Here is an 11061-nt window from a genome sequence, read left to right on the forward strand (position 1 = left end):
AATTTTCAGTCTAAAGACTCGAGATTTGACATAAGGGTATTGAGATTTGGGAAAACCTTTTTAATCGGTTTTCGGACAGAAATTTGGCTGTCAACGATTTGATCTTTGAAAACTCTACCAAACTCCTCCACCAATTTTGGGTCTAAACATTTGACGTTGAAGATGTAGATTACTAGGACATGGATCAAACTTTTTAATTTGATTAGAGCCCAAAGCAATAAATGTTAAGGGGTCAAAATTGGAGTCAAAGTTTTTAAAAATATCTCCTTATTCCCTCATTTTCAAACTTCCTCGCAGACAAGTTATAAAACAAAACAAGCATAAAATAACAAATATGGATGATGCATGCTCGACTTTCAAATATTCTATAAAAACTTTAAACCTTCCCTATAATTATATAACAATATATATGTGTGTGTGTGTGTGTGTGTGTGTGTGTGTGTGTGGGTGGGTGGGTGTGTGTGTGTGTGTGCGTGTGTGTGTGTGCGCGCGCATATGGACCTGATCTCATCCCGGCTGTGCTATTAAAAAAGTGCTCCGCCAAAGTAACTCCAGTTCTCTCCAAACTTTACAACAAATGCCTTAATGAATCTTGCTTTCCTGCCTGCTGGAAAACTGCTTCTGTAGTACCAGTTTTCAAGAATTCTGGCGAAAGAACTGACCCAGTTAATTATCGCCCCATTAGCCTCCTCCCACTTTTCGACAAAATATTTGAGACAATAATTAACCAAGCTCTAGTCCATCACCTTACAGATGCTAAATTTCTGACTGACCAACAATATGGATTTAGACAAGCCCGTTCAACAGCAGACATCCTCACTGTAATCTCAGAACGTATATGCAGCCACTGGACAAAGCAGGGGAGGGTAAAGCGGTAGCTCTAGATATATCTAAGGCTTTTGACAGGATATGGCATGAATGTCTTCTCAGGAAAATCAGATCATATGGTATCATTGGAAGAATACATGACATAATTAAATCCTTCTTAGATAAGAGAAAAATCCAGGTTGTCCTCGACGGTCGTACATCTAAACAATATGATATAAATGCAGGAGTGCCTCAGGGGTCTATCCTGGGACCTCTGTTATTCCTAATATTCATAAATGACCTCCCAGACAAAATTGCCTGTGAGATGGGTATATATGCTGACGATACCACACTCTATAACAGACACGACAGGAAAACAAATGAACACATATCTAAAGAAATGGCAGAAGCACTAGAGGATGACCTCCGATCTGTAGTGGAATGGGGACATAAATGGATAGTCACATTCAATGCTGCCAAGACAAAACTCGTTTCCTTCAATAATTACAAACCTTCTCTATCACCAATAGCAATGGCCAATGACTATCTGAAAGTATATCCTTTAAACTCCTCAGCCTAACGCTCTCAGGAAACATGAGTTGGAACAATTACATTGAGACTATCGTCAGGACCACTGTGAAGAAGGTAGGTTCTCTCTACCGTGCTAGAAAGATACTAACGCCCAAAAGTATCCTATACCTCTATAAGGCCACCATTCGCCCATGTATGGAGTATTGTTGTCACATTTGGGCTGGTGCATCTACCACTAGTCTCTCGCTCCTAGACAAGGTTCAAAAGAGAGTCGCCAATCTGATAGGTCCTGAATTGTCATCTAAACTTCAGCGCCTGTCCCATCAACGAAATGCTGCATCCCTGTGCCTGTTCTATTAACAGTGAATGCTTTGACGAACTGCAAGCACTTGTGCCCCCTCAACGTAAATACCCCCAACAAACTCGACAAGCAGCTAAATCCCACCCCTTCACAGTAAAGATCCCTAGGTGTAAGAGAGCCTTCTACTCCAGTAGTTTCTTCCCCAGAACAGCTAGACTTTGGAATTCCCTGCCGGGTCCTTGGTTCCTCAAGTATACTGACATGTAGAAGTTCAAGTGCAATGTGAATCGACATCTTGCTGCCCAACTCCCTACACAGTACCCCTGATGCCCATGTCTCTGATAGTAGCCCCCTACAACAAAGTGGCAATATGCCTTGTTTGGGATAAAAATGTAATAAAAAAAAAAAGATTCAAAATGGTGTTGTGGAATGCTTTTCTGCATGCAACTAAGTGTACTTGCCTTGCGGAGATATTTTTTCCTCGGATATCATTTCTTAAGTGTTTTCGAATTTATGCCTTTGTTCCTTTTCCATCCAATTATATGTTTCATATATTTATCTGTTCTTAATGATTCGTGTGATAGCAACAACGTCAATATACACAATGATTTTCTTTCTTTTCAGAGTCCTTTACATATACCATAAATCAACAATGTACAAACATAATTCCCATGTATCAGAGTTCAAGGTAAGTTCAACAGAAGTTTGAAAAGTAAAATTTATAAATGTACAATTATTTCGATTTTATTATAGGACTAACCTAGGTGCCTGGCGTTGCCTGGGTGTTTGGAGGTGTGTGTTAAGCAAAAAAAAAGTGTGGTAATGAGTAGGTAGGCTTGAAACCGTACTACAAACGAGGAAAAAAAAGTGAAAAAGAAAAAAAAAAACGTAACGTCTTTGCTGTTGCGCCTGTCGCCAAAACGGAAGTGACGTAGGTTTAAATTAAGGCCAGTCCATCGAAAATATCGTCGAAAAATGCGACGTCTCCCTGTAGAAATGTGCTCAGTTGAGGATGAAGGAATTAATCATTTGAGCTAATTTTTCGATATTTGTCGTCCGAAGGGTCGAGCTTCAAAACGATACCAATCTCGTGAAAATCCGTCGCCACCGACGAAAGTTTTTGCAAGACATACAAACAAACATACATACATACATTTAAACAGACGGGGGAGAGTTATATTATAGATTAATCAATAAAAAAAAAAAGAGAAAGAAAATCTATCTTGCAAACATTGCTTAATGAAGAAAGAATAAAAAATGTTCTGTCCGTTTTTTGATTAGCCATTAAATGAAGTTGAAATATTTGCGAAATGTGTGTAGAAATTGTTTTCAAATTTGAAGTGTCGGAACTAGGAACATCATACGTTATAAAAAACATGTATAGCATGACTGGACATCAGTTATAAGCTGGAGAAGGATGGAAGTGTCTAGAAATCTAAATTTGTCGATTTGTCAAGAAATCTAATTTGTCTAGAAATTTTAATTTGTCAATAATGGTAATGCTCTGCTGATTTGTAATGACAGAAGTTTCCTGAATTTACTCCATCTATTCCTAACTCTTTCTATCATTAGCATCTGCTTCACCCTCTACTCCGATGGTGTCACCTTAGTAATAAAATTTCTAGACAATCTCTTCGCGATCCAGATATTTTGTCCACATCTGCGTTTTCATCCATCTCAATTCTTGCACCAAAACTGAATTTTAAAGAAGATCTGAATAGCAAACGATGAAGTTACTTTTATTTGCTACTAGCTGGCAGCTCAGCATTGTCCGATCATACAATACACTTAAACATGGCATTTTAATTTATACAAATTGCATATCTATATATTAAAACGATAGCGTGTGTGTTATTTTCTGTGTCACGCTTATATCCAGGTCGTTTAATTGTTATGTACTTTCATTTCTTGTAATAAATAATTTTACCAAGAATTCTTCATAAGTTTTAGTTTCAGTTTCGATTATAGCTGATGGCACTCAAGTCATTTAACTTTTTTTATAAATAATTTTACTAAGAATTCTTCATAATTTTGGTTTCGGTTTCGATTATAGCTGATGGCACCTTAGTAATCTTTTTTTTTATATAAATAATTTTATCAAGAATTCTTCATAAGTTTTGGTTTCAGTTTTGATTATAGCTGAAGGAACTAAAGATATATATATATATATATATATATATATATATATATATATATATATATATATATATATATATATAAAGTTTGGGATTCGGTTTTGTTTCAAGCTAATGCACCCAAGTCCTATAGATATATTTTTTATATTTGAAATCGCAATTTTATAATATGTAAACATCGATAGAGCATTAACTCTATAATAATATATATGAAATCTGCAAGAATTAAAATATCATATTTAAGCGTACTTTACGATCGGGCTACGCTGGGCGTCCTTGCTGGCTTGGATAAATACTTTTGCAGTTTTAACAAAAGAGCTACAATAATATCAGAGCGTCTCCATTTATGCTGAATATCTACAGGATGCCAACATTAATATATTACATATGAATCAGTCTCCTGTGAAATTTCCACAGATCCCACTAGTGTATTATTAAAGAATTAGTCCTCCGAGTCAAACACAAAATCGAGTACACTCAACATCGTCTTACCATCAGCGCTTACCCTGCGAACTCGGAGTATGGAAAATTGTCATATGCACAAAACAAAATCACTAAAAAAAAAAAAAATACTTTAAGGGTAAGGATAATGAGTAAATGTTGGATAAAATGATTGTTAAAATTATTACAAACTTGCCAGGATTCGAACCTGGAATCTTCTGATCCGTAGTCAGACGTGTTATACATTGCACCACAAGTCCTGTCCATATACCAAAAGATGTTACCGCGACTGTATACAGACAATGCTAAATTTCGTTGACATGGGCAGGTAACTTTTTTGACAAAAATGAAACGGCCCAAAAACCCTTATTTCGGGCTTTTTGTGTGACTCGGCGTTGTTCGTTCCGAACCATATATAGATAAGTACAATCTAGGGACTCACACCTTTCAGGAAAAAAAAAGAATTTTTCAATTCGGTGCATCCGTTCGAAAGTTTTATTGGTATATATACACACATAAATAAATAAATATTTAGAACTTTATTAATAGTATAGATTACAAGGAATAGTTTGCCAGGTGGACCAATTCACAAAGCAAAATAATGATAATGTCGTTCATCAAATTTCATCCGTGTTTGTTTACAATATCATGTCAGCTGATATTTGCGTTTGACAATGAATGCCCTGGAAAAGTCACTTCTAATTAATGTTTAGTTTTAAAATATGCAAACGAAAAATTTTCGGTACTTATCGGATGAATTTCTGTACAAAACATATCTTTTTTTTTCTTTTTTTTTATAAGGTGGTCACCACTTATCAAGGCTCGGAAGCCACTCATGGATAAGGGTTATTGTAAGTACAGTACGTTAGTGTGGAGATTTAAAGTGTCTACTTAAGGGGGCGGTTCATCAGGAATTTGTTTACGTTGGACTTGAAGACATCCAAGTTGTAGTCAGGAGAGAAGCAGGCAGACAGAACAGAGTTCCACAGGCGTGCAGTTCTAAGAAAGAAGCTTTGTTCGTGGAATATACGTTTTGATTGAGGCATAGATAAAGAGTGGGGAAAGTTTTTGACAGTGGATTCAGCTAAAAGATTGGCGAGGGGGGGAGACCAAAGATTGGAGTTCAGACGAGCACCTGCCATGGAAATAACGATAAAACAAGGATAGGCTCGCAACGTCTCTTCTGTGGGGGAGAGGTTGCAGAGAAGAGAAAATGGCATCCCCCACTAAGCCACAAAGTCTATTTTGTACTCTGTCAAGGCAGGATAGGCTGTTTTTAGCAGCTCCTGCCCAGATATGGCAGCAGTATTCAATCCTTGGATGTACATGGCTTTTATATAGATAGAGAATTGCATCAGTAGTGAGTCTGTAGCGATAGAAGGATCCTACCATCTTTCCAGCGACCTTGGTAATAGACTTGATGTACGTGTTCCATTTAAGATCAGGAGTGAAGGTCAAGCCCAGAAGCTTGTTAAAACATGGGGCTTCTCCTAGACGAGAGCCATACATTTCAATTGATGCCAGATGGGGATCAGAGCATTGATGATGTAAAGATAGGAGTTTGGTTTTAGATGCATTAAAGGTAACCAGCCACATCTTCCCCCACTGAACCACTCGTTCGAGATCAGAGGAGAGAGAATCAGAGAGAACTTTGTCATTTACAGCCTTTGATGTGTTGCTGTAGATGGTCGTGTCATCAGCATAGATGTCAACGAATGATTTAAGTATGCGTTTAGGGAGATCATTGATGTAGATCAGGAAGAGAGTTGGGCCCAGGATGAACCCTTGAGGGACTCCAGCATTAATACTGCAGGCCTCTGATTTTTGTCTATCAAGCACTACTCTTATGAGCCTATCAGAGAGAAATGATTTAATGATAGAGAGAATATTTCCAGTTATACCGTAGCTGGAGATCTTGTGAAGTAGGCCTTTATGCCATACCTTGTCGAAGGCCTTTGATATGTCAAGAGCAATTGCCTTGGAAAGGAAGCCTTTGTCAAGAGATTCACTAATCCTATGAGATATAACCGTTAGCACATCTGCTGTAGATCTTGCAGAACGGAAACCATATTGCGGGTCACTAAGAAGGTTATTTCTTCTGACGTGGTTGACTATTTCTCTATTTAATATGGATTCCAGCAACTTACTCATGACACACAGGAGACTTATTGGTCTGTACTGAGAGGGAGATGACTTATCACCTGAGTTCTTAAATACTGGGCATACTGATGAGGTTTTCCAAGGTGTTGGAAAGTACTTCTCCTTAAGGCAACGTTTAAACAGTTTTGTAAGTAAGTAAGTATATCTAAGAACACTGCCAGACATATAAATTAGCTTTGTGTGCAATTTGCAGAAGATAGGCTCAGCCGTTTTGAAACGTATCAGGAAGGAACTCACACACACACACACACACACTCACACACATACACACATATACACACACAAAATGACATTTATGTAATAGTAGAATAGATGTTGAGATTCTATTATTTTCTCACATAAGTGTAAACGTATAAATGTACACACTTTTGAATTGATTTTCTAACCTTGTTTTCATTGCTTTTATCCAGTTGCAGGTGTCTCCTAATCCCTGGGAAGAAAAATCAACACAATATCTGTGTATCCTTTTAAACATTGAAACAAACTTTATTGTTATATTCATACTAACTGTGGTCCGAAATGTTTAAAAAGTTGTTACAAACCTGCCTTGTGCAACTTGTACAAATCTGGGTGGACCAAAAATGAATGAAGAAAAAAGAAATAAAAATGGCCGCCGTATCTCTTTATATGTCTGCAATGTTACCATCTGATATGCAAATAAGATTTTTTTTTTTTTATTACATTTTCACCCCAAACAAGGCACATTGCCACTTTGGTGTAGGCGGCTACTATCAGGGGAAACATCTACTGGGGTACTATGTAGGGATTAGGGCAGCGAGATGTTGGTTCACGTTGCACTTGAACTTATGCATGTCAGTACAGTTGGGGAAGCAGTGACCTGGAATGGAATTCCAAAGTCTAGCTGTTCTGGGGAAGAAACTACTGGAGTAGAAAGATCTTTTACATCTAGGGATCTCTACAGTGTGGGGGTGGGATTTTGCAGCTTGTCGGGTCTGTCGAGGATGTTCACGTCGTGGGGGCACAAGTGCTTGCAGTTCTTCAGAGCATTCACCATTATAATACTTGTAGAACAGGCAGAGGGATGCAACGTTTCGACGATGGGACAGAGGCTGAAGTTTAGATGCCAGTTTAGGGCCTATCAGATTTGCGACTCTCTTTTGAACCCTGTCAAGGAGCGAGAGACTAGTAGCCGATGCACCGGCCCAAATATGACAGCAATACTCCATACATGGGCGAATAGTGGCCTTATAGAGGTACAGGATACTTTCGGGTGTTAGAAGAAGATGTTCCTGGTTGGAGATAAAAGAGGCCTGATTTTTCAGAGAGGTGTTCATTTTGGATTTGGAAGAAGTAAATTCGATCAGCAGAAATGGCTTTTGAAGTTGAGGGAGTAATAGCAGAGAGTTGAGTTTTTGGACTAAGGAATTTTGGCAGCAATGTGTCAAATCTAACAATTGAGACTTGACTAACTTAACCACACCAACTTATGCTTGGATATTAATATCTAGTTATATATCTTTGAAAGCTATATAATTTGTTTGAGAACACCGTTTGATACGAGACAACTGTAAAGTAGAAACTTCTGTCTTTTTACCACCTGCACTCTGATCCTCCAGTTCAAATGAACGACTCTCGTCTTGATAAAATATCCTGTTTTGACAAACTTCTGGAACTGATCTTCACTCCGGACTTTAAATGGAAAACGTACATCAGATTCATTGCTAAAGTCGCAGGGAAGATAATTGGATCATTCTTCTGGTCCAGAAAGTATCTCACGTGCAATGCAATTTTCTATCCATACAAGATCCAAATAGTCCTAAGATGGATTACTATTGCAACATCTAGGAAGGAGCTGCTCAGAGCACAAAAGTTAAGTGATATTGAGCCTAGCGAATACTAGATTGGCGACCATTTTGGAATAACAGGCACTGTATGTGGGAGGAGGGCAAGATTTTTCTGCAAAAAAAAAGCCCTAAAATTTCTTTAGCAATTTCTTCAATATAAACTGTAAATCCACATGTGTTGACACAACAGATCGCCCATCCCCAGGCAAAAGTTCTGCACTAATACATACATATATATATATATATATATATATATATATATATATATATATATATATATATATATAATATATATATATATATATATATATATATATATATATATATATATGATAATTGTACCATTGATTAATAATCGTTAGTAGTGGAAATTTGGTAAATTGGATTATTTAAGAGGGCAGCTCATCAAGAATTTGTTTACACTGGACTTGAACACAACCATATTGTAATCAGCTGGAAAGCAGGGAAATGGAAGAGAGTTCCATAGGTGTGCAGTTCTAAGAAAGACACTTTGTTCATGGAATCTACATTTAAGTTTAGGCACATATAAAGAGTTGGAGAAGTTATTTATAGTGGTTTAAGCTAGACGAGTGTTTTTCATAAAAATTTGGCAAGAGGAGGCTATAGATTGGAGATCAGACGAGCACTAGCCATGAAAATAAAGATACGAAGGGTGCGAAGAAAGTAATGCCTCTGACCCACTTTCAATTGTCTGATCTAGCTGAAATTTTGCATGTGCAATGATTTATATCTCTACGGGTTATGTAGCAAATTACAGCTCTGAACTCATTGTGGTTTCTATTTTACAGGTGTTTAAACTGAGTCAGGTGTGAAATGGAGCCTGTTGAATGTCGAGCAGTGATCCAGTTTTTGTATTTGAAAGGACGCACACCACAAGAGACTTTTGATGAAATGAAAGAAACTTATGGTGATAATACCCCATCATATGACCTTGTAAAACGCTGACATTGTGAATTCAAACATGGCCGGAAGTCTGTGGAAACAGCTCCCCTTCTGCCATTGATGAGGCATCTGTCCGTCAAGTTGAGGCTGCCATTTTGGAAGATCGGCGCATTACTATTCGCCAAATAGCCCAAGATGTCAAGATTAGTACATGGTCTGTGGAAACTATGATTCATGACCATTTGCATATGTATAAGGTGTCTGATGGATTCCCAGGTTGCTCACACCATTCCATAAGTGAGAACGCATTGAGTGCTTGAGGATGAATTTGGAGATGTGCCAAGAAGATGAATCAAAGTTTTTCAAAAGGCTGATTACACAGGATGAAACCTAGGTCCATCACTATGATCCAGAGTCCAAAGCCCAGTCAATGCAGTGGAAGCACTTGGACTCATCACCTCCAAAGAAGACAAGGGTGCAGCCCTCCGCTGGCAAGGTCATGCTCACAGTCTTCTGCAACCAGGATGGAGTAGTGATGACAGATTTCCTGGCAAAGGTTACCACAATTACAGGAGCCTATTATGCTTCACTTTTGAGGAAATTAAGGGAAGCTATCAAATTTAAGAGGCGGGGCAAGATCAGCAAAGGTAACTTCCTCCTGCAGGACAATGCTCCGGTCCACAACTCACATGTCGCCAGATCAGAAGCACGGGCGTGTAGTTATGAAATCCACTCCCCATCCTCCCTACTCGCATGACCTTGCACCCTCTGACTTTTACCTCTTCCCAGCCATGAAGAAGTTTTTGAAAGGAAAGCGTTTCCAAGATGATGCAGCCTTGATTTCTGAAGTCACGTCATGGTTTGAGGACCAACCTGGGGTGTTGTACAAAATGGTCTCCAGAGCTGCATCAAACGATGGGAGAAATGTATAACTCTGGGTGCTTCCCATGTAGAGAAAGACTAATAACTGTGCCAAGTTTCATTGCTCTACTGCTATGGGAAGTGGGTCAGGGGCATTACTTATTGCACGCCCCTAATAAAGGCTTGCAACATTTCTTCTATGGGAAAGAAATTGCAGGAAAAAGAAAATGGCATCCCCTACAAGGCTACAAAGTTTATTTTGAACTCTGTCAAGGCAGGAAAAGTGCTTCTAGCAGCTCCTGCCCAGATGTGACAACAGTACTCCATCCTTGGACGTACTTGGTTCTTATACAGATAGAGAATTGCATAGACAGTGAGATATCTACTGGAGCGTTAGAATGATCCCACCATTTTTCCATCGACCTTGGCAACAGATTTGATGTATGTGTTCCGTTTTAGATCAGGAGTAAAGGTCAGACCCAAAAGTTTGTCAAAACATGGAGCCTCTCCAAGACGAGAGCCATTCATTTCAATTAATGCCAGATGGGGATCACACCGTTGATGATGTAAGGATAGAAGTTTGTTTTTAGATGGATTAAAATTAACCAGCCACATTTTTCCCCATTACACCACGTGCTCAAGATCAGAGGAGAGAGAATCAGAGAGAACTTGATTGTTTACAGCCTTTGCCAAAGCATTACTACAGTTTCTTTAACAATACTTACAATTATTTAAAGCATTTTTATTGAAGAAATATCATTAAAATGAGAAAAAGGGAACATTATTTTTCTTTAACAACTGCAAGTTATCGATAGTTGGCAGAGTACAGAAATAGTGGTTTCGTTTTCTTCCTTGTCTCATTGGCATGACATACCACTCGCCAATCAGCAAAAAGGAGCGGACCCTAAAGGGAAGGAAAATGAACCAATCACAAGCCCCAACCTTTCCGCTGGTAAGATGATTTTTTTTTAAATAACAACTGGTTATATATTGTTTTGTTTACTTTTCCTCAAATAGAGCATATTGCCACTGAAGTGTGAGAGGCTACACTGATAGGGATCAGATTTATAGGAGACAACGTAGGTAGGGCTTCAGGCAACAAGATATTTGTCCACAT

General features: G+C 38.3%; 1 protein-coding gene and 1 non-coding gene across 2 annotated transcripts in view; one reads left to right on the forward strand and one right to left on the reverse strand.

The window, feature by feature from the left end:
- The window catches only part of LOC145269057 (androglobin-like), a 245402-nt gene that overhangs the window by 69354 nt on the left and 164987 nt on the right, over positions 1-11061 (forward strand). The window contains exons 18-20 of the mRNA XM_080124658.1: positions 2264-2327; positions 6786-6834; positions 10750-10896. Coding sequence (XP_079980784.1) covers positions 2264-2327; positions 6786-6834; positions 10750-10896 — 260 coding nt within the window. The remainder of the gene's footprint in view (positions 1-2263; positions 2328-6785; positions 6835-10749; positions 10897-11061) is intronic.
- Positions 4403-4475, reverse strand: Trnar-acg (transfer RNA arginine (anticodon ACG)). Its single transcript has one exon. It is a non-coding gene; the product is annotated as a tRNA-Arg (tRNA).

The sequence above is a fragment of the Euprymna scolopes genome, chromosome 45 (assembly GCF_053919585.1).
Source record: "Euprymna scolopes isolate OS-2025 chromosome 45, ASM5391958v1, whole genome shotgun sequence".
In the NCBI taxonomy this organism is placed as follows: domain Eukaryota; kingdom Metazoa; phylum Mollusca; class Cephalopoda; order Sepiida; family Sepiolidae; genus Euprymna; species Euprymna scolopes.